At 29.9% G+C, this 24,360-nt stretch overlaps 1 protein-coding gene across 1 annotated transcript in view; it reads right to left on the bottom strand.

Annotated features, from left to right (window-relative positions):
• Chd1 (chromodomain-helicase-DNA-binding protein 1) overlaps positions 1-24,360 on the bottom strand; it is an 82,501-nt gene that overhangs the window by 28,709 nt on the left and 29,432 nt on the right. The window contains 16 exon segments of the mRNA XM_076474311.1: positions 490-662; positions 1,728-1,922; positions 4,835-4,921; positions 5,195-5,294; positions 8,392-8,540; positions 9,255-9,404; positions 9,606-9,677; positions 11,136-11,288; positions 11,950-12,103; positions 13,084-13,136; positions 14,336-14,471; positions 15,313-15,503; positions 16,205-16,294; positions 19,544-19,760; positions 22,262-22,389; positions 23,841-24,016. Of these exon segments, the coding sequence (XP_076330426.1) occupies positions 490-662; positions 1,728-1,922; positions 4,835-4,921; positions 5,195-5,294; positions 8,392-8,540; positions 9,255-9,404; positions 9,606-9,677; positions 11,136-11,288; positions 11,950-12,103; positions 13,084-13,136; positions 14,336-14,471; positions 15,313-15,503; positions 16,205-16,294; positions 19,544-19,760; positions 22,262-22,389; positions 23,841-24,016 (2,224 nt within the window).

Below are 24,360 nucleotides of genomic sequence, written 5' to 3'. Positions count from 1 at the left end.
ATGACTATAACATATCTGCAATTATTACTAGTAACAGTGACAATAAAAATCAGATGGCCAAACAGGGACATAACATGCCAACTTAGTCTAGGCTTGAATGTCTAATATTCAGGTATATAGTAGCAAAGTCTGAGAACATCATATTCATTACTTTCAATCATGTGATTGATTGATGGTGTCATGTAACCAGCCAGCAGGGTGTCCCATTTATACAATGAACAACTTAAAATCACATCATGTTTTCTATTTTCCATTTCTAGTTACTACCATAACAGCTAAAAACCAGATCACTCATTTTTCTTTAAAAGCTTTGACTTTTAAGCAAATACTGATTCATCAGGAAGAAAAAAATAAATTCAATTTGGAGGATTCTATTATAGTATCAAATGTGTTGAAAAAACCATCAATGTGTTTATAAATAATCTCAAATCTAATAAAGCATACTGTAATAAGTGTTGCTTTTGTAACACAATGTTTGGTTTTATGTACCTTCTAATTTCAGAATCATTAAATCCTTTAATGGCATCTCGATTCACAGTACGAGGTCGACCACGTTTTCTTGGTCTATCATCATCAGACTGTTCTTTCTCTGAACCACTTTCATCACCAGCATCACAATTACCCTTTTTCTTTGCATCTTCATCACTATCTGAATGTCCTGGCTGAAAACATAAAGCAGTAAAAATACTTTGGAAAAAGGTAACATGGTAGGAGTAATAAATTACTTTCCAATATGACATTCTACAGCACTTATGTTACAATCTTATAAGCATTTTAAAACAAAAGGTACCAAATGATGAATATTTATTTACCAAAATATGAAGATATGCTTGTACCAAAGGAACTCATGAAAAGGAAAATTGGAAATAATTACACTGTATTTGTTTTTGTTAATTTCTCACAAAGCTACACAAGAGCCATTTGTACTAGCCACCCCTAATTTAGCAGTGCTGGACTAGAGGAAAGTCACCTAGTCATTGCCACTCACCACCAACTCTTGGGCTACTCTTTTACCAATGAATAGTGGAATTAATTGTCACATTGTAATGCCCCCCATGGCTGAAAGGGCAAGCATGTTTGGTGTGACGGGAATTTGAACCCACAACTCTCGGATCATGAATCGAGTGCCTTAACCACCTGACCATGCCGGGTCACAAATACTGATATTAAAAAAATAAGCAAACAAGGCTAGAGATACTGTAGGCATTATTTACTCAAACTACAACCCCCCTTTTTTTTTACTTCCATGAATAATGGGATTGACTGTAACATTATAATAATCCCATGCTTGAAAGGGCAAGATTATTTGGTGTGACGAAGTTCAAACCTACAACCCTCAGATTACGAGTTGAGCACCCTTATCACCTGGCCTTGCCAGATCCACTGTAAATGAGAAATTAAATCCCAGTTTTAAAAGGTTAGCACCAGTAAATGTTGCTTAAGAGTAAACATAATGAAAAAATAATCTTATTTTTTTAACTAAGGTCCAGAAAAATGAAAATTAAGCTTTAGTTTTGTACAATTTAAATTTTACCTGAATGTTTTCCGAGACCAAATGATCACTTCTCATTGATTGTATATATTTTAAATATTGCATTACATACATATCTTATAAATAAGTGTTTACACAATTTTAACAATATTTTTTTTTCCTTTACTTAAAAAGAATAAAATTATAAATAAAAAAAAACGTAAACTGTGCAAAAACAAAATCAGGCTAAACAAACCTGGCGAACAGGTTTTCTACTGCGAGGAGGTAACAACAGTTCCATTTCTTCTTTTTTTCTTTCTTCCTCCTCAACTTTTTTTCTCTCTTCTTCTGGAATGATATCATCCCAGTGTTTTTCTACATTTCTTTCTTCATCAACTGGTTCATCCACTGTCATTTCTTCTTCTACTTCCGTAAAGTTAAAACTAGCTACCTGACAAAATAAAGAAAAATATTACAATCAAGCCAAGATATTTTTCATATACCCAATTACACCCATAATCTTTGAACTTTTACAACTAACAACTTTTATGATACAAAGTATAAAAGTCTTGTTGTTTATAAAATATACACCAAAAGTACATAATCTGTGGTTATTAAATGGGTCTCAGCAACCTACTTTTTATATAAAGTTGTTTAAACGTGGTATGAAAAAAAAGAATCACATATAGAAACAGAATATTTAACTGAAAAGTTTGCTCAAGAAATATATTTTGATAAACATTTAATGAAAGCTGGAGTAATAAAAAAGTCATGCAGTTCTATTTTGTTTTAAATAAAAACTGGTACAAAACATGATCAAGTTAAGCTTGGTTGACAAAAAATTATTACTTTTAAATTATACACAACTAAAAAACCAGTTTTTAAGCTTGATGGGTCAATTACAGACAGAGTATAGGCAAAAAAAAAGCCTGGTCATCAAAGAAACCAATTTGTTTGACATAAAGATTGGTTCACTTTGCTTTGAATTTTGTGCAAAGCTCCTCAAAGGCTATTTGCACTACCTGTTCCTAATTTAGCAGTGATATACCAAAGGAATAGCAGCTAGTTATCACCGCCAACCATCAACTCTTCTATGAATGAACATTTGGATTAACTATCACATTATAATGCCTCCAAAGTTGAAAGAGTAAGCATGATTAGTGGAACAGGGATTTGAACCTTCAACCCACCACAGATTGAGAGTTGAAAACCTAAACCACGAAATATAAAGAATTTTAAAATGAGGTCCTGTTATTAAAAGATGGTTGTGTAGATTACATAAAGTGCAACAAGTAACTTAGTATTAATTCTTTTTTACTTAGAAACAGAGACAGCAGTAATTCATGCCTTTTAGTATGATAACCTAATGCATGCTTGTATTAGGCTGTGAACTTCTCCATAAGGACTAATAACACAGGACTATGAAGTTAAATTTTATAAAAGTTGTTTTTGTTTTAGATTTTCCATAATTCAGTTATGAAGATTCTGAAAATATTCTTTTTTTTTATCACCTGAGGATTTTTTACAAATTGGGGAGAAAAAACTCATACTCAGATCAAGTTATTACAATGAACATTTTTATTATTATGTTCTTCAACAAAATTACAAACAGGCTGAAAAAACATTGATGTCAAACAAATATAAATTCTCATACACCCTGATTTGTTTTGTGAAATCTACATATTTTAGTCTCAAAACTATGCATTGTGGTATTTATTTTATGTATTGTGTCTGGAGCATCTCATTTCAATGATCAGCAGTAATCAGGCATCCTGCTGATGGTCCACCTTTCCTGTTACATCCCTCCATTACTCTGATGTACTGATGGCACCTTTCCCCCTGTCCTTTGCTGACAACTCCACTGAGATTTTCAGGGAAACAGTCAATATGTAAGCATAGGAAATGAAATTTCATGTTCATATTACAACCTAGTTCTTCAACTTTATTGAGCACATTATTGGCAATATTTTCGTAATTTAAGTCCTTGTTGTTTCTTAAAAAATTGTCAATAACATCTTTAAAGGTAGTCCATGCTTCGTTTTTCAAACTCCTACATTTTTTCTTTCAAACTATTCATACAAAGTTGATTTTCCTTCCAAGGCCCAACAAATATCATTTTAGCTTCTGAAAAAACCTAGGAACTGCCCACACAGATACTTGAAATAGTTGTCATCTTTGCCTAAGACCTTTACAAACAACTTCATTATCCCCAATTTTATGCAGACTTTCTTTGTGTCAATCAAACTTTTGCTATCAATGTTTTTTTGATCCTCATATCAGGCTCACTGTGCATGGCCAGTGCTTCTGTATCCAGTGCTGATTTCATGCTCTGCTGTCCCATTCACACAAAAACAAACAGAATCTTTGTAGAACCAAAATATTGAACCTTTAAATTCTCCACAAAGTACCCAAACATGTCTTTGTATTTAATGTTATGAAGAAGTTCAAGATGTTCATACATTTCCTTCAAGTGAGTCCAATAAACAATAGAAATATATGCATATGTGTCACCATTATGAAGAACACCTTTTGGAAGATTCAACAAACAACTGCCACTCACTTGCTTCATAAGCTGCAGCTCCTAGCAATATTATTGTAATAAACAAGTGAACCTACTTGCAAAACGTATGATATAAACTTCGTCTCACAATTTCTGTATCAGTAAAATTACATCCTTGGAGAAAGTATGTTCTTAGCCCAAAGTCTGGACCCTCAGCTCTCTCATCAATTCCAGAAATGAAAATTCATGTGGCTTGTTAACTATTTATATAATAGTAGTGTGTTTCTTGTGAATTCTGGTCTAGAGAAATCTATAGCCAGTGGCTGTCAACATTTTAAACACAACAAAATGTAACTCAATTTCAATGAAAATGATTCACTTACATAAAATCACACAACTTTTTGTGAAAAATCTGTATGACGGAGAAAAGCATATAGGGATTATTGTCAAACATGTAGACATTTCAAGACAAGCTTGTGTAATCATATCAATTCGCATGTGAATAGCATGTAATTTCATTAAATTCCACTGAATTATCTCCAGTTCATTTATTTTGGAAATTCAAATATTTACTTTATAAGAAAATAACATAAAAACAACTTTATCAACATAAATATTGGCTGCCAAAGTAGGTTGTATTGCCAAACACAGCGTATAATACCAGCCTTTTCCTCAGCAAAAATGGTAATGAAATCACAGTCAAAGATGTTAAGTACAATAACTTGAATCCAAACTAAATCATTTGTCATACTGAAAACATAGCATTTTTAACTGTTGCTTAAAAGATATATTATTTTTGTTATTTTCCAGCTTCTAAAAGTTTAAACAACTTTGTATTCACTGAAAACAAAGAATTAACTTACTTTGAATGCGGACAAGAGCTCATCTCCAGCACAAGCAGACTGGTCTTCTCGTGTTTCAGCTCTTTTCAAGATTTCATCTATATCAACCTAAAAACAAAATATCCAGCATGAAGAAGAAAAGAAACAGATATCATGGAATAATATAAATTACTGGAGCATATTATCTTCTCCACAAAATTAGGAGAAACACATCCACATGTAAAATAAAATACTGGTTTCAACTAAAACACATTTATTTTACAAAAAAATTAATCAATAGAGATATTTGTAATAACTGGATAAGAAAAGCACATCTACAGGATATGAATAGAATCTACATGTTAGAATAGAGAAGACAACAGAAAGAAGAACACTGTTCACCTGAGGTTCTTCATTTCCTTCTTCATTCTCTTTAAACAAGTCTTCAGCACCAAACTTGAGAATAGCCGACAACTCCTCTTTGTTAAAAGGGGTTGTGTTACTAAACAGATAAAATTAAAGAAAAAATTAAATTTTGAGGATACTAATTTTTCATTAAATACGTTAATGTTACTATTTGTATACAGCTGCAATATATACATCAATTTAGTTTCATACAACTAAATAGTATGAATTAAGGGCCCAATTTGTTGAAACTTATCAGAATTACCAATAAGTGGTCCATTAGTAAACATGCAGTAAGAGGTGACAGAAAAGCCAGCAAAAAGAAAATACAACTGCTGACATTTCAAACATTTCTTTGAACAATAAGGTGATGTAACAGCAGTTTTTATCACAGTAAACTTAGCAAAAATAATGGAAAAGCAAAGGATATTACTAAAAGAATTCAAAAGGGAATAACACACAATGACTATGGGGCTAGAATGCAAAAAGAACATTTGGTATGTAAAAAGAACTCATTTTCATAAATTAATTACTATTCAGTAATTTAAAAGGAAATAATAAAAAATAAGTAATGTTTTGTTCATTTGCCATTTTGGTTTATTAAAGAATGGCTTTAATACATATCTCTGAAAGCATGCATTACACACTTTGGGAAAACATCATTTGCAACAACAACAACAAAAGACTCATAATGATAAAGGTAATCAATTATTTCTAAACACATGATATTTGTCTTTTGCAGCTTTGCATAAATCTACAGAAATAACACTTAAAGGGTCCATACTATCATAATGACTCTTTTTCCTAAAGTGAATATCCTTTTCACACTATTGTATGAAATATCACATTTTTAAAAGAAAATGTGAAACAAGTACATTTTTGTTGTTTAACTTAATTCATTGAAATAAGCTCCTTTAAACTCAATACATTTCTGCCAATGAGTTGTAAGTTCATAAATGTCATCTTGAAAGTACTGGACGTCTTTTTACGCAATGAAATCTTTGAAGGCACTTTCAATTGACCTTGAAAAAAATATCAAAATGTTTAAAAAAGTGAAAACTTGTAGGGGAGGATCCAGAAAGGATGGTTCATGAGATAAAGTTTCATGCTGAAGTTTATTTAGTTTCTGGACAGTAATATGAGTCATAAGGCTGAGCATTGTCTTGAAGTAATATGGGACTATTGTGACTGACTACTGCTGGATGATTTTATGACAACTTTTAATGTGTAATTCCAAGTACACAACAATATTTCTCTGCTGTGATTGTTTATCCTGAGTGTAAAAAGGAATAATGAATCACATCTGCTAAAGACCATAAATACTGACCATAAGCTTCTTAAAAATAAACGGTTTGTTTTGGTACATATTTTGGTGCTTCTTCATTGTCAAGCCACAGTATGAGTTGTTGTCGATTATCAAAAATAATCTATTTTTCATTACAAATGACAATTTAGTAAGAATCTGGTCATTTTTGCTGTGAGGAACAAATTTCACCATGTCTTGTTTGATGGCTTTCAGTCAACTTGTGAGGCACCATTGTGAGCCTTTTCACCTCATTAATTGCTTCAAAATGTCAGGAAAGTATTGAATAATGAACATTAAATTTGCCTGCAAGTTCTCTCATTGTTTGGTGGGTATCTGATTGAAGCAAGGTCTTCAATTTTTCCTCACTAATGGATGTCTAAGGGCAACTCAAAGGCTCATTACCGAAGCTTGTGTCACCAGAGCAAAATCTCCTAAACCAATACTGTGAATATTGTGCTATTTGCTCATTAGCTGTTCCATCACCAAATGCATGATTGATATTATAAGCTGCCCTCACCACACGGTGACCAAGCTTAAACTTGTACAAGGAAATTACATGAATACGAATTTTATCAATGGTGATAAAAATCAGTATAAATATGATTTAGTTTCCGACATAAGAAAAATAAAGTGACCTGGAAATAAACCACAAATGTACTATATTACTCTGAAAAATTTATTATAATGCTTCTCTTTCAGTCACTAAAAATCAAGTTTCAAATTTGCACATGAAAATCCAACATTTCATATGCAACAGCCTGCTATTAATCACAACAAAAAATACAGAAATCAACTAAAACAAAAATTATAACATTAAACAGCAGTGTTAAATCTGCTCACTTGTATTAATCAGAATGTTTGGAGTTTAAAGAAGAAAATGATAAGGCTGCCCGATTTTCAAACTTCAAGCTTTTGGGAAATCTGTGGTATGCCGAACAGAGTCTGCAATATTTTTGTTATTGAAAAGAACTGGATAAACTAAAATGGATATTAGTACAAAACAACATAGGTGGAAATTATATGGTCATACAACTGGAAAGAACAAGGAAAAAACAAAACCATCACTGAAGCAGATGTCAGATAATGATAAAAGGAAAAGGTAAAAATCAAAGAAACCTGATAAAGAATTACAGAGGGAGAGATCAAGAGCATAGGTATGAACTAAAGATTAAAAAGACAGACTGACAAAAACAAAATGGAATAAAGTAGGCTGATTCACGTCTTTGGACACAAAGCAAAAAGAGAATATGTAATTTAGTTTTAAAATATTTTTTGCAAGTTCAAGCTTTGCAAATTCATTATAAAAATATAAAAGTAGAAATGTGGCTTGAAGCATAAAAGTATTATCACCGATATTAAGGAATGCTTTATAAATTGGCATTTAATAAATTATTCAATTCTTGTCATGAAAGATCATCAGTATTTAAATCAATAAAGAGTTACAAAAATACTGAAAAGGATGGCATCACTATTTCATTCAGTATTGCATTTGTTGGTTAGCTTATTATGTTAAGTATTTTCATCACTACTAAAACGAGACTCTACTCAGACAAAATAAAAATTATAACCAAACATAACACAGAATACAAACAAAAACAACACTGTGGTTCAAACATATACTTTCCCACACATCTGATTTTTTGTTCACTGAAATAATTATTTACAGTTTATGACAAAGTAGATAGCTCTATGTAAAAAGCATTTTTTAAAATCAAATAATAGAGATTTTATTGAACCATGAAACATTATTTTGAAATATCACAAGTACATAGAATGAGTAGGCATAAATAATCATAAAAAATTAAAATTAATACAGGCTATGCTTCATGAGACAACATCCCTTCCAAAAATGTTCAGAATCAATTTTAACTAACGTCAAAATGCTCACTTGGTAGGTTTTGTACTTCGAGACAAGACCGTTCTGCCAGTTGTATCCATTCTCTGTATCACTAAATGGTCCAGTACCATCTTTCTTTTGGCTCTCTCAATAATATCTTCCTCAACACTTCCCTTCGTCACAAGCCTGTAAATATTCACCTACATGGAAATAAAAAATATATTTCTACCCTTTAATATAGATTTATCCTAAATAAATCAATCCTATGCTTAAATTCTAAGTATTGAGAAAAACCATGGAACTCCAAAAACTATTTTTACAATAATTGTAATTTTATTTTTAGAAAATCTACTTAGTTTATCTGCTATCACCCCTAATTTTGAACTACTAACAAGGTGGAAGACAATCAGAGGCACCCCTATCCAATGTTAAAGGATTTACTGTCATTTTCGTAAGTGCTCATAACATAAGGTGTATGGAATATTTAGTGGCAATACACAGATTTGAATCTGCCCTGTCAACTCTGAATTCCACAGTCTCACCACATAGCCAACCCATATCCCTTTACAATAATTACCATTTGAGCGTGCATTTTCTTACAGCAAAGTCACATCAGGATATCTGCTGAGCCCACCGAGGGGAATAATTACCATTTGGATAATCCTTACAACATTCTAAGTAAACATATCAGATACGGTTAAGTTTTATATCAAAGCTAAATTACTTCTTTGTTCCAACTGTGTGAAAAAATAAATTCGTTATAATCAACTAAAGTACAAAGAATTTAGCATCAACAATGCACATACACACACAATATTTACGTTAATGACATACCATAAAACAACAGATATGTAAAGCATTATGCAAAAGAATAACTTAGTATGTATTATATATTTTTAAATGTCTCTTATCACCTGTTTCTTCTGTCCAATTCTGTGGGCTCTGGCTTGGGCTTGAAGATCATTCTGTGGGTTCCAATCACTGTCAAATATAACAACAGTATCAGCTGTTGCCAAATTGATGCCAAGACCCCCAGCTCTTGTTGACAGGATGAAACAAAAATCCTGGTGGAATGTTGAACAAGTAAATGATTTATTAATTTTACTAGGAATTATCTCTAGTATTTTAACAAATATAGACCCTGTAATAATAACCATTTTTGTGTTGAGTGTTTTTAATGTTCACATTTTTGTCAATAGAAATGAAAAAACGAAAATAAGAAAAAATTCAAAGTTTTTGTAACATAAAATGAAATGCAAAGTTACCTGTGAATCTTCAGCATTGAAGTGATCTAGTGCTTGTCTTCTTTGTTCTCCTCGAATAGATCCATCTAGCCTCTACAGATATTAAGGTAAGAAGAAAATGTATTTCCCTTTTCATATATATTTAACTGCAAAAAATATGAAATAAATGAACTGATTGTATCAAAACCACTAAATCTAATTACTAATTACAGAAACACTGGCATAGCATTAACTTGTTACAAAATTTTATCAAGTTAACATTCATAACTTGATGTTACTTACTCACTGACACACAATTAGTATAATGAATCATTGCAACATTGTAGTTATTACAGTCAAATAGTGCCATAATAAAATATAAAAAAGCCAAACTATTCTACATGGTTGTACATGTCATTTAATTTTACTGACAAAGTTTAACAGCAGAAAACTTACATTCTTAATGAAAAAAAAATTTTAAGAAAATGACTAATATTTATTAAGGAAATATCTGGAAAGTTTTAAGACAATGTTTGATTGTATTAATTACTAAAGGAGTACACTCACCACTTTTTAAAGTTATAATAAAACAAAACAATATGCAGCTAATTTTTCAAACTCAGGATTTATCTTTTTTTTTCACAGTTTTTTTTTTTCCTTTGTCATAGGTTTGGTCTCTAGTTCAACACTTTTCAAGCCATATATCCTTAATTAACCACAATGTTGGATGCTGCAGTATCTTGTAACATGTACTATAAAAATGTACAGTTCTATGCTCTAAGACTTTGCTTAAGACTAGTAAATGTATTTTTTTTTCCTTTACAGATATACTTCTATTCTTATGCAAGTATAAAAAAATACTATTAGCCTTTCAGTAACAGATTAATAGCAGCATTTTTAAAGTAAAAAAAATGCTATTATCCTCAAATTTGGGATAAAAACTATTCTACCTTGATTTAAACTTAAATACATATTTTTGTCATTTTCATTTAAGATGAAGTTTTTGGAACCTTATGAATTATCAAACAATTATGCTTGCAGGTTCATCCCATTTAATTAGAGCAGATGTATTATGCAGATAGTATACAACAAAAACAGTTACAATTTTAGATCTCTGTGGACCGTTGAATATTGACCCTTGTCATCTAACCAATTAGGCAACTAAAAAAACTTTTATAGAATAACCTATTTCATTTTACAATCTAACAAGTTTCACATTTAAAAAACTTAAGTAACAAAATAAGCTAAAACCTTTGCTGTTGATAGTCCCCCATTTACCTACCATACTGGGCTATTCACAGTCAAAAAACCAAAACCAAAAACTTCTTTTAAAAGGTTTATCAATTAAAAGAATTATTTTGTGATTTAGACAATATGGAAAAAATATCACTAATGGTGAGTGTACCTACATGATAAAACAATGAATTCTAATTATTGTTATTAGATCTCCTATTATGCCTAAGATATTTTAAAAAATTATATTGACATAAAATATGTTAACCTGTGACACAAGAAGTACTTACACATGAAATGAAAATGGGGGAAAAAGTTACTAGAAAAAAAGTAACTAACCTGGAAAGTAAAATGTTTAAGCTGTAAATAATCACTGATAATGTCCAACATCTGAACCATTTGTGAGAAGATCAAGACACGGTGACCTGTCTCTTTTAGACGACATAATAGCTTGTCTAGCAGGATCAGTTTTCCACTCCCACGGATTAAGTTCTAGACATGAAAAAAATGGGAATCACTTAATGAAACACAGAAGTACAATTTTGAACCCAGTACTATTACCTGCACAAGTAACTTTTTTTCCTTAAAAATATAATAATACTTTGTACAGCCATTAAAAAAACAAAAAACTTTCATAAAAGATGCAGAAGCCTTGCAAATTACTTTCTAGAACCATTAGAAATACAAGTTTTATTGAAGATTAGTGATCACAGCATGTTTTCTGTCTGACATTGAAAGTAAAGGAAAGATAAGATAGAACATCTTGTAACTATCTCTGCTTTCTTTCTTAGCAGAAAAGTTTCAATATTTGACAAGAACTAGAAAACTTCTTATATAATGACTGTAACAAGTAGCTTTATGGACTATTGATGAAAAATTAACATCCATATAACAAATAATGAAAAGTAGTCTCAATGTAATGAAAATTTTCTTTCTTCACAAAAACAAACAAAATCAAAACACACGTAAATTTCCATCTGTGAATACAAATAACAAAACACTACAGCACTTATATAACAAAAACTATTTAAAATCTTTAAATCTCCTTTACAGGATAGAAATTAAATGTTATTACTCTGACATTACACATAGTTGCACTTTATTTATAATGTAAGTTGTTATTTAAAAAATATTGGTACAACACAAAACTCACTTGTAAGATATCTGCATTTCCCATGTTCTCAGGAGGCCTAATTAGTGACGCATGGTTACAGCACTTTTTCAACTCCATTATGATGTTTACAAAACCAGCAACACTTCCTTTTAGACCCTTACTAAGTGCTCTGTAATTTTTTGTCAGAATCCACCTGAAAAAGCAATAGTAATTTCTCAGAAAATATTGTAGTAATAGTTTAAACACTGCATAAGGGCTCTGTTTTGGGTATAGTTGTTTGGACTACTAAATAAACATTTTGGCCAGTCTGCAGAGCCTCATTAAAAGCAAAAACAAATGAAGTGTTTAAGAAAAGATTTAGCAAAACAATTTCTTGTGCTTGTTCCAACATGAAACAGTGAACCTCAAGGGAATGAACAAAGAAAATAATCATGAAAGACTAAATTTAGTCATAAATCAATGGCAGGGTTGACAGATTTTGTAATAAAAACAAATCCTACACACTCTCAAGACAAATAAAATGGAAGTCGATATTTAACAGAACAACATTAAGTGCTGCAGTTGTGTTAAAATGTTATAGTAAAACAAAATTCCAGCAATTATTAAAGCAACTGCAGAAAAACAACAAATCCCAAATCTGAGGAAAATACATGAACTTGTGAAACCCTCATAAATAACAATTCATTATTGTTAGCTTTCATTTTTTTAACACTAATTCACAAATCAGAATGCACTTAAGCTGAATTATCTTTCTATTAACTTATATTTGGCAATCAATATAGCTGATACTTAAAAAAAAACAAAAATTTTTAATTCATTACTCATTCAAAATGGCTAACATTGAAAAGTTATATCACAGAATTAAATAACTTTTATAAAAAATACTTGCACGACTTTTACTTGCTTGTAATTATAAAGGAAAAATATAGGAAGCAACCACGCTTTCTATCACTTATTATTTGTTATCTGTATGCTAAAAAGTTGAGAAATGCTTGTATTCTCTCCTACCACAAATTCAATGCTTAAATGAAGTAAACTGTATATGTTTCATATTCATTTATTCAAATCATTTGTTTATTCAGGCATTATATGGTCCTGTTTACTTGTGGTATGCAACATTTCAGTGTACTAAGATATTTAGCTTGAAGTGTTTTCAGTTCTTTACTATCTTACCTGTAATACTGTTTCTGGATACTTGACATTTCCACGCGAAGAATTTGTTCCACCTGAAAATATATTAGGAAAACAGAACTAATTGAAAAACTTAAATTATACAAAAAGCAAATAAAAATCTAGCCTATAGGATTAATTAGTGTTTTTGGATGTGGCTATGGCAAAATGATCAACCCTAACAAGAAATATATTGACTAATTGTGCCATTGGCACTTGTGAACACAGAAAACAGTTGACAAAGGCAAGAAATAATAAAATTCTGCCCACTTCCTCGTATAATTATGCACAGAAAAAATAAAAATATATCTTAAAAAAATATCTGGCTGAGTGTAAAACTACTGAGGCTAAAGAACCAAGAGCAAAAACAAATGCACATGTGTCTCTTTATCTTATAGCAAAGCCACATCAGGCTATCTGTTGTGTCTACCAATGGGAATCAAACCCCTAATTTTAGCATTCATAGACTTGTTTGTCCCAGCAGGGAACAAACAAACAAATATATATAAAGGCTTCCCATATGTACATTGATTGTAGAAAATAGCTGAATGTGGAGAGTGAGAAAATTATAATTCAGATATTATATATACAAGTTTCATGTTTGAAAAAACAAAATTAATAATTTAATTAAACTGCCATATTTGGTTCAGCAGCCCAAAACATCAAAGCATTCAAAAACTACTTTTCAGAACTGCAAAGGGAGAACTGAGTAGAAAAAAATACCTTAGAATGCATCAGGTATAAAGAAATGAACGTAATGTCAGATAAATACAGGCTCAACTATGGCAGAATTTGAGCAATAGAATACTCAAAATATATTTACATTAATAAATTTTAGTAACCATTCAAAATCTATAAGTAATATAAAAAAAATATCATTTGAAAGATTTATACTAATCTATTGGCATTTTTTTGTGGTAATGTGTGAATTCAGGTAAGTTTAATAAACTAAAACGTTTTATGTGAAAACATAAATATGGTTGAGATCAGAGGCCAAACTTGGCTTTGGTGACAGACAAAAGATGAATGTTTCAAAAGAAAACAAAACATAAAACAGTTGGCATTTATATTTTAGTCACACCAATACACAAATATAGCCATACTAGTTTAAAAAAAACTGAGTAATTAAGATAATCATAACCTATTTAAAACATTCCAAATGTTTTAATACTTCACCTATCCAAAAAATATTGTAACATCTACCATAAAAAAATATTATTTGTTATTAAGATCAAATGATTAATAATAAACAAACCTTAGCAGGTAATGATTTTTCAACATCTTTCTTCACTCTTCTTAAAATAAATGGTTCCAGCTGCCTATGCAATTTTGAATAACCTTTATCAGCTGAATCTTTGTGTTCTTGCTCAAAGCTTTCCCATGATGGAAACCTAAACAAAATAAATTGTTAAATGCATCTTAATGGATAAATTCATTAAAGTTTAAGTTTGTGCAATTTTCAGTGTTCAAATTATATGAGTTACAAAAGGTTGGACAGCATAAAATACCACAAATATTTATCAAATACCACTTTCTTTTAATTAGAAATAACCTAATACATTATTTCTCTGTAGGTTGTTTAAGCACATAACTCCACAATGAAAAATCAACACTGTGTCCATTTATCATAACATAATGTTCAGGGACTACAATGGACCTGTTGGAACATCTCAGCTGTCCTATCCTCTAAGCCAAACTAAAACTATTAAATATATATATATATAAAACCAGCCCTTATCATTCGTATATATCTACCAGGCTTCCTTCTAAACTCACTTAAATTTACCACTTCCACAACACCTGAAGGCAACCAATTCTATAGGCCAAACACCCTATTTGAAAAATATTGCCTTAGCTGAAGACATCTTCTGGCTTGCCTAATCGATATTTGTGTCCCATAGTTCTATAATTCTCGCTGTTATTTATGAAACATGTTGATGCATCAATGTATCAATTCCTTTTACAATATTTATCACTTCAACCAGATCCCCCTAACTTTCCTTTTCTTAAGAGAAAGCAATTTCAAGGATCTTAATTTTTCCTCATAATGACAACCCCTTTACAAATTTAAGTCATAAACTCTCAATCTTACCATTTAGATATAAGTGAACATCTAAACCATAATTAATCATGGAATGAGATTTAAACATATTACTTATTATTATTTCACATTGTATTTCATCTAAAAAGTCTTTGGTTTCTAGATTTGTACAAATAGTACATATCACTTACTTCTCACGCATTATAAAGTGGAGCAGTGCCCATAGTTCCTTCAGAGAATTCTGAAGTGGAGTTCCTGTAATCAGAACCCTGTGATTTGTATCAAATTCAAATAAAGACTTGTAGAGAAGAGAGTCATCATTTTTCAGTCTGTGGGCTTCATCAACACCAAGAACAGCCCAACTAACACCACCCAGAAAACTCTGAAATATTAGAAACACTGTAATTATATACAAATATAAACTGTTTCAAATAAAATAGTTTTATTCTGTACAAAATACATAACTTTCAAATACTAATAGTTCATACATAAAAAACTTAATCTTCAGTATGGATAAATACATGACATAAATTTTTAGACTTGGAAGTATACATTTAGAAGTTTTCTATATGTTTGTTTTTAACACATAACCCTTGCCTCTAAGACTTCAACATATTTTAGTAGACAAGCATCTCAAATTTCATATAAACAAATCATATAATTATTGTTTTATAATTTTAGTTTACAGGCCTTTAGAAACATCAGTTTTTAATTATCTTGGGTTTAACACAACTTTTTGTTTGCCTTGAAAAAATGCAATGATAACCACATAAAAGTGATGAAAGATTTGCTGATAATTCAACTCTAAAGTCATGTTTTTAGGTTTTTTTTGAAGCTGTCTAGCTATAGTTTTATTTGATATAAAGAATCTAATTTCCCATGGATGAGGATGTTGATGTATAACCCCATCAGTTCTTAGATTTTACAAATAAAACAATAATATGAAATTCAACCTGTAACAAAGGTTACGGAAAATGTTTACAAGCTGCAGGGTCAGTGAATATTTTAGTATAAATTTGCATGTATTTTATTATGATTGTATAAAGAATAAATGTAAAATTTAAAATAAAGAGTTCTACTTACTTTGTCTTTCAGGAGAATTTCATATGTTGTGAGAAGTACATTAAACTTCAGCCGTTTATTGCCAGGATGGCACCACTCGTACTGACGGATCTGTTACAACATATTAATAAGCCTCGCCATGAAACTAACATATATGTTTATCCTTAGAAATAAAAAGATCAGATAATTAAATACAAACAACAAGTGAATCATATAATCTCTTACATTTAAATATTTCAGTGTTTCTTATGATAAAAAGTTATGAAGCATTATTAATAGCATCTTTGGTTAAATTACAATACAAATAAAAAATATCTTGTAATGTACAACATAAGAACTGACATCATAAGTTTATACTGCTTTACATCAGTTAATAACACACTCATAAAATGGTGATACAAATTGTAATAAGAAACATAACTGTTAATGCTGAATTAAGAAGTTTCATGCCATATACAAGCATATTCATATCAGCATAAAGTGAAAAAATTCAGATGTGAATATAGGTAAAATTTACACAAAATATACAAACTTATTTAGATACATATTAAACAAAAACAGAAATAATAAAAGCAACTCTAAATATTCCACCAAAAATAAACAAGTGCAGCTTTCTCTTTTGACAACTGATTTTGATATGTTAACTATAACACTGAAACTGTTGTGTAAAAGTTTCAGTCACACATTCACTCTCACTGATACAAACAAACAAAAAGACAATAATAACAACTGATATTAACAATAATGTAGGGTTTGATAAAATCTCAACAAATCTCACAACAAGTTAATTCAAAAACTGATCTAATAAAAAAACTAAAGCTTGGTGGAGCATGTGTGTTTTTCTTATGGCAAAGCCACAACAGGCTACCTGCTGTGTCCACCAAGGGGAATCAAACCCTTGATTTTAGAATTATAAATCCATAGACTTACCACTGTCCCAGTAGGGGACAAGCTAGGTGGAATAATTTGATTGAAGCTAAAGATATAATCTTAATGAATGGTCAAACATAATTTTTATCGTTTTTTTTTTGTCAACTTCCCAAAGTTTTATAAGAGTAAAATTAAATAACACAAAAATTACATTAAAGTATCTTTGAAAACCAATCAGGATTTAATTTAAATATATGTATATATATCAATGGTTTGAGATATACTCATTAAAAAAAGACATTTAAAGTCAGTCCTTATCATTTATATATCTATCAAGCTTTCTTTTAAATTCACTTCAATCAGATACCTCTCTAATATAAACACGAAATACATTTTTGGTACAATAACAAAAATTCTTTTTTCTCAAATATATGTCAACCTTAACCCTTGCATTATTATATTCACTACCATTCATGCAGCAACTGAGTATTTTATGTTAAATGCTTAGTAATAATGCACTAAACCACTTATGTTTTTTAAATCATAAGTTATTCCAAAAAATACTAGAGCTTAGCAAAATGTTCTAATTACAATTATGACCATGTAAAGTTTATGTAATTAAGAATGTAATACCTGTAAACCTTTTCACTTTTACAAAAATCAGGCTAAATTGGGCTATTTTGATTCTTTAGAAGAAACATGTAAGCAATTTATCAACAAAATGGAATATGAACAGCTTTGACTTCCAAACAAGTTTCAGTTGTAATAACAGTATTGGTAAGCAAAAGTGTTTCCTATATTTGTACTTTTCTTCGAGAGTATCTGAGAACAAGAAATGCAAGCTTAATAAATCAACATCTTAACATTTTACTTTAATTCACAGTGAAAAGTGCAGCTCATTAACTGAAACATTTCAGCACCAGTTGGCATTAATTTCTTCATTTTACTTTAGTAGTTGAAAATATCCCAAAATGTAACAAATACTTTATTATAAAAACATTTTATGTCAGTAATTATTAAGAAATGAAAGAAAAGACAAGTCTGTAATAATATGTCAACTTTACTATAGGTGCTATATCTAGTGCCAATGAGGTCTTTTGTATTATAACAGGCTGGTTGAGATACAACACAGAAGTGGTTCAAATGATATTTATATCATCAAATTGCCTGAACAACAAGAGTTTCATTGTAGGAAGTCTAATTTTTAACAATGTTATTTAAGTCAATACAAACCAGAATTAGGGTAAGGAAATAAATTATAAGAATCCCAGACTCCAAAGTTACCATGATCTACCAAATCAGCAAAATTAAACTGGACACTTCTTGAATTTATACTAATTACCTTTAATCATATATTGTCCATTTTCTGATTATATGTCACTGTAAGCCAGGAAATTTAAAAGGAATTAAAGTATTCTGGGTTAATCATATCTCAGTTACTTCTTGGTTGTTTTTAAGTTGCTAAAACTAATTTCAGAAGTTAAATTTCATACTTTTTTCTTGAAGAAATTACAACTTTTCAAAATTTGTTTCTAGAAATATAAACTTCTTCTTGCTAATTTATTTCATTAAGGAAAATGTCCTCAGGTGGTCATTTTTTTTATTCATCTTCTCATGAAACAAAAAATATATATAAGATTTTGGTAAGTTAATTGGTAGGATGATCATTCCATTGCTTTCTTCGTACAATTGAAAAAAATTAAATATCTTCTAAATATTTCTTTTATAAGTTATGCTGAAGTTTTGTATATTACTGGTTAATTAACACTCAATTTTAACTCTGTTACTTACTTTAACATTTTGGGTAGCTCACAGGTCACCAAAATTCAAAATAGACTTTTAAGGCTCACCCAGCAAGGAAAATGTTAAATACGTATAATCAATCGCTAGTAGACAAATTAGTTTCAGGCTTAGTGTTGGTGTAAATAGTGAGTAAAATTTTTCTTTCATAAGATTTATTTATTTTTGTAACATTTTTAAAAAGATGCACAGAAAACTTATTCTTTGAAATTATCAAAAATAAATATAATTTTATGAAAATCCTTTTCAGGCTGATATTACCAAGAAGAAGAAGTAAAATGTTAAATGTACAATCTAACATTGCCCAACATTAACAAGAATTCCAAGTTTTTTTCAAATGGATAATAATAATTATCCAACACTGAATTTTGTTAAGGTTAGCCTTAATGTCCCTATTAAAACTGTTGATACTCTTTGGTTCTTGCCAAAAAAAAAACACTGTTGGGATCACAACAGCTTCATCTTTTACTTTACAAACAGTACTCGCTATGTTTCGACTACACTAACAGTACTCGCTATGTTTCGACTACACTAACAGTACTCGCTATGTTTCGACTACACTAACAGTACTCGCTATGTTTCGACTACACTAACAGTACTCCCTATGTTTCGACTACACTAACAGTACTCACTATGTTTCGACTACACTAACAGTACTCACTATGTTTCGACTACACTAACAGTACTCACTATGTTTCGACTACTGATGTCACCAATGTACACCACAACATTTATTTCTGGGGCCCAAATATGGAATTCTCTTTGCCAGGAGTTCATAGTTGATAGAGGAACAACAAGAAGAAATGGTCCATACAGGGAGTGCTGGTTCATCAGGGAAGACAAAAACCCTATGGTCTGTATTGTTTTACCCAGGCCCATTTCATCAGCTAGAATCACACCATTTTCTCTGAAATAAAACTTTCTTTTACATTCAAGGGTTTTAATTCACTTCTAGTAAGAAAAAAAAACACAAAAACAGTACAAACATTGTACAATAATATATACTAAGAAGAAGGCCTCCTTAACAGACAAAATACGCTACTGTACGTCCATAATGATCTTAATTTAACAAAATTAAAAGATGGTCATGAGTAAAAATGTAAGTTCTCACAGAAACAAAGCAAAATTTAATAAATACCAAATGCATCTCTTTACAACTAATTCAATACTTCTCTATTTATTTAGTGAGCAAAAAAAATTACTAATCACATCTGTGGAAAAAGAGAATAAAAGTTATTTTAATTACCCGTAATAAAACTATTAATTATATGTTAAAATATATAAATCATTTTGTTAATACTTATATTTACATAGAGTAAAAATATACCTGAAGCTTTTCATCATTATTTTCTTACAGCAAAGCCATGTCACGCTACCTGTTGTATCCACTGAGGGGAATCAAATCCCTGATTTTAACATTATAAACCCAAAGATTTACAGTTGTCCCACAGGGGACCATATTTGAAACTGACGTAATCATTTTTATACACATAGTGTTGAATTCACAAAATAGGTATGTGCTCTTATATTCTATAATTCAAGACTTCAAAGCAATAGTCAGCATCACAGGTAAAAGTACACAAAACTGAAATCTTGCATTGCATAATAGCCTTTAATTTTTAATATTAGTGGTTTTTATCTTTTTAAATGTTTTTTTTTACTTTTTACCACCAATGTTTTGGGCTAAAAATTAATGGCAGAGAAGTGCTAACCTCATATATTTAATCTTTATTTAAATTTATGTGGTTTAAAGAAACTATTTTCCAAATGTAAACTAAAACACACAAAACTACTGTGCTCTGGTTTAGTTTTCTTTTTCATATTTTTTATAACAAATTTTTCATTTTCTATCTCATCTCTGAAGAAAATAATAACAAACATTATCTTAACAATACAGGGGAAACTGCTTTCATTATTTTTTTTCTTATTGTAAGTTGATAACAGTTTACAAAGCATGTTTCTGTGTTTTAAAAGTGATGAACTAAAATACAGCACAGTTTCAGCTTTGAGCTCTTCTTTTATATTATAGATGCTATTAGTTCTTTATCATAAAGTTTTTTTTCATCACTCTTTGAAAAATGGAATCCCAGAACATGAAAAATAAAACACTGGGTCAATACATGTAGTTTTTATTAATTTTGTAAAGTACATTCTCTGCATTCTAATAACCACTGTATAATATAAAATAAAGTCCCCTTTTGAGTTTCCTCTATATAACAGAGAAATAAAATTTAAACTGTATTTGAACATTTACTCAATAATACAGCAAAATCTATCAAACCTGTTGAATTACACAGAAAAGCAACAAAAGAAAGTATTTGATAAACTAGCATTTCACAAAAATGTGTGAATGTGAACTTTAATAGGGACAGCATCAAATACAAATTTAGATTCTCGGATGTCAGATTGCCTAGAAAACAAAATTAAAAACCAATCTTTACTTTTACCACGATTTATTTCACATTTTCAAAAGCTTAATGGTTTATTTTAAATTATTTAGTAGCAATCTTCTACAGGACTGATGAAAGAAATGCACTTACCAATTATCCAAATAAACAAAAACCCAAAAGAAAGTAAACACAAAGCCAAATTTTTAAGAATTCCCATTTTAGCCACTTTCTTTCATAGTTTTAGATTTACAATAAAGTTACAAAAAAAAACCTTTCTTCTGCTGTGACATGCAGGAATATTCTGCCATACTTGAAACAATCACCAAACCTGCATTCTACTCTGAAACCTGGATGTTTATATGCATCATTACAAAATTTCCAACTTTTCAAAAACACATATGGAAACTACATAAAGACAGCTTCTTTATATCTTTGGTATTGTTATCCAATTAATTTGTTTTATGCTCTATAATGATTTTGACCTCTTATTCACTTGGTTTTATCTATATTTATGCCATTTACTGAAGAATACTTTTTTCCTAATTTTCCTCAATTTGTTTCAATCATTATTTTTCACTATCCAATACAGTTTTCAAGGAATATTACTGTGAGGTATAGAAAATACAGCTTTGTTGAATTTTCAAAAAGTAATACAAAGGATCAAATTTATAATTTTATTTTTTTTGGTGAATAATTGACACCTTTTGAAAATCAGCCCACCTACAATTAAATACACAGTGAAAGAGTTAATGAAACAAAATAATCCATTTCTGTTTTTAAACATAAAAATAAATCTAAAAATTGGGGTGCAAGGCACTTCACATACTACTTATTTTGCATGCAAAACTATTGAAACACTAAGTAATTTTGGCTGTATTTCATACATCACACTTAAACCTTTGCCCTAGAGATCTCGTAATTAAACAAGCAAATAACACTGATCTCCATCAAGAGCATACCAGCCAGTTGACACCTTCTAACTGATAATCTTGTAATTAAGCAAAGAATGAACACTGACCTACACCAAGAGTGTGCCAGCCAGTTGACACCTTCTAACTGATAATCTCGTAATTCCAGTCCATTATCTCCTCCGATGTATTCTGGTTGAGTTTTAAAAGGGACAAATTTGGGTCGAACTTTCAAAACCTAAAGAGAGTTAAAACAATTAATACCTAAAGGAACATATTAAAATACTCAACTATCAAAGCTGTATAATATACAATTATAATTTTATTTATAAATAAATCAGTGGTTGTAAAAAAGGTACTCTCCATGTTTCAACATCATTCAATTTGTACTTGTTATGAATAGAAACATATTACTAAAGTTTTACCACATATATAAGTATAAAACAAGCATAATGAAATATTAATACTTAAATGTAATGTTTCATCTAAGGTTCTTTCTGGATCAGAGGATATAGAAATATCACTAAAAAACCTTGAAATTTTGAGACTGAATCACTGTACTACTTCTCTACATACCAAGCACTAAGATAAACTCATTTTTAATGATTTTATGGAAACTCTAACATTCTAACAATTTGCCAGCTGTGATTGCAAACACTATGGCCAAAGTTCAATTAGGGTATATGGACTCTACAACATTCTTATCAACAAAGTATTGCAAAAGTCTAGGAGCATATTATTTATGATAAAGTAAACTTGACTCTTTACTCCTGAAGATTAGAGTGAATGTTACACTTAGAATATTCTGATATATACATATATAATGACTTTTGTCAAGAAAAAAATAATTATTGTTTGAAATCATTTTATATTTAACAGTTTCTTTTAAATAAATAATACTTGATAAAAAAGAGACTTGAGCCATGTCAATAGTTTGCCATCCCTTAATACAGTACTTGCTAAATATAACAATTTTTGTTTTGATGACTTTTTATAGAATAATATTCTTGTAGAGTTTAACCAGATATAATTCAATATGAAAATTTCAAGGAATGAAAACAATGTAAAAAAAAAACTGTGGAACAATTCCAAGGTCTGTGATTTGTTCTTCTTAAGTGCCATAAACTTTTTATTAGAGTTGTACATTTACATCTATGAGAGATTCAGGAAATCAATATTTTGGTTAACTAGAAATTACTGCTTCAACTCCCTCTATTTACTCTATACTGACATAAAAAGATAAGAGTCTCTTCGATGTAATCATTTCAGTACTGGTTCTAGCAATCTTCACAACTGAGCTTCATTAGTAGTGTTGTAACATTATTAAACAAATTAGTAATGAAGGGCTGCATTAAAAAAATAACACTGACAGAGAAAACTAAATCTTATGATAAGTAAACAAGGGTGAATTGTTATATTTTTAAGGGATGATACTTTCTTGATAATTATAAACCTATGCTTTGGTTTAATCATATAAAACAGTTTTGCCAATAATATAAATTGCTTATTAATTTAAAAATGGGTAGTAATTCAGAAAAAAAAACACAAGATATTTCAGCACCAAAAGAAGTTGACAAATATACTCCCCCATACACACAAAAAAGCTATTTCTTCAAATATTCCAACAACAATAAAAAAAAACTTTAAGATGAAAACAACTAAAACTATCTAAATTCAATGGATACTTACCTTGCAAACTTTAGTTGGAATATTTTGATTTTTTTGTCTTGAACAGAAATCATCAATATGTTTCTTGTATTTGCGTGTAACCAGTGCTCCATCCTCCCATGTACATTCTGAATAAGGGAGACCTTCCCACTTAATTAGGTAGTCTGGCTCTCGTCCATGTTCATTCTTATTCTCTGCTATTAAAATTTAAAATTAATTTCAGTCAAAGTGAGTTTTCTATATGGAATGTTAGTATATTTTATAAATAAAAATATTTATTAATAATATATTACTTTGCCTTCAAAAGTTTAAAACTATCAGAAAAGTTACAGCTCCTCAGTCTATGCATACAATGAGGATGAAAAAATTCTACTAAAAATTGTCTTTATATTTATTCTTTCGAGTACTGTAAACATATTATGATCTCAGCTCTTGGACAACCATGCATCTTGATAATAGCTCTGCACTGTATCTTCCACTATAAAAGGATGTCATAAAGCTCACAAAAACGCATTACTCATCCATGCAGACTTTCCATAAT

Source organism: Tachypleus tridentatus, chromosome 13 (genome assembly GCF_004210375.1).
Source record: "Tachypleus tridentatus isolate NWPU-2018 chromosome 13, ASM421037v1, whole genome shotgun sequence".
NCBI lineage: Eukaryota > Metazoa > Arthropoda > Merostomata > Xiphosura > Limulidae > Tachypleus > Tachypleus tridentatus.
Note: the sequence above shows the minus strand (reverse complement) of the source record. Positions and strands in the feature narration are given on the sequence as shown.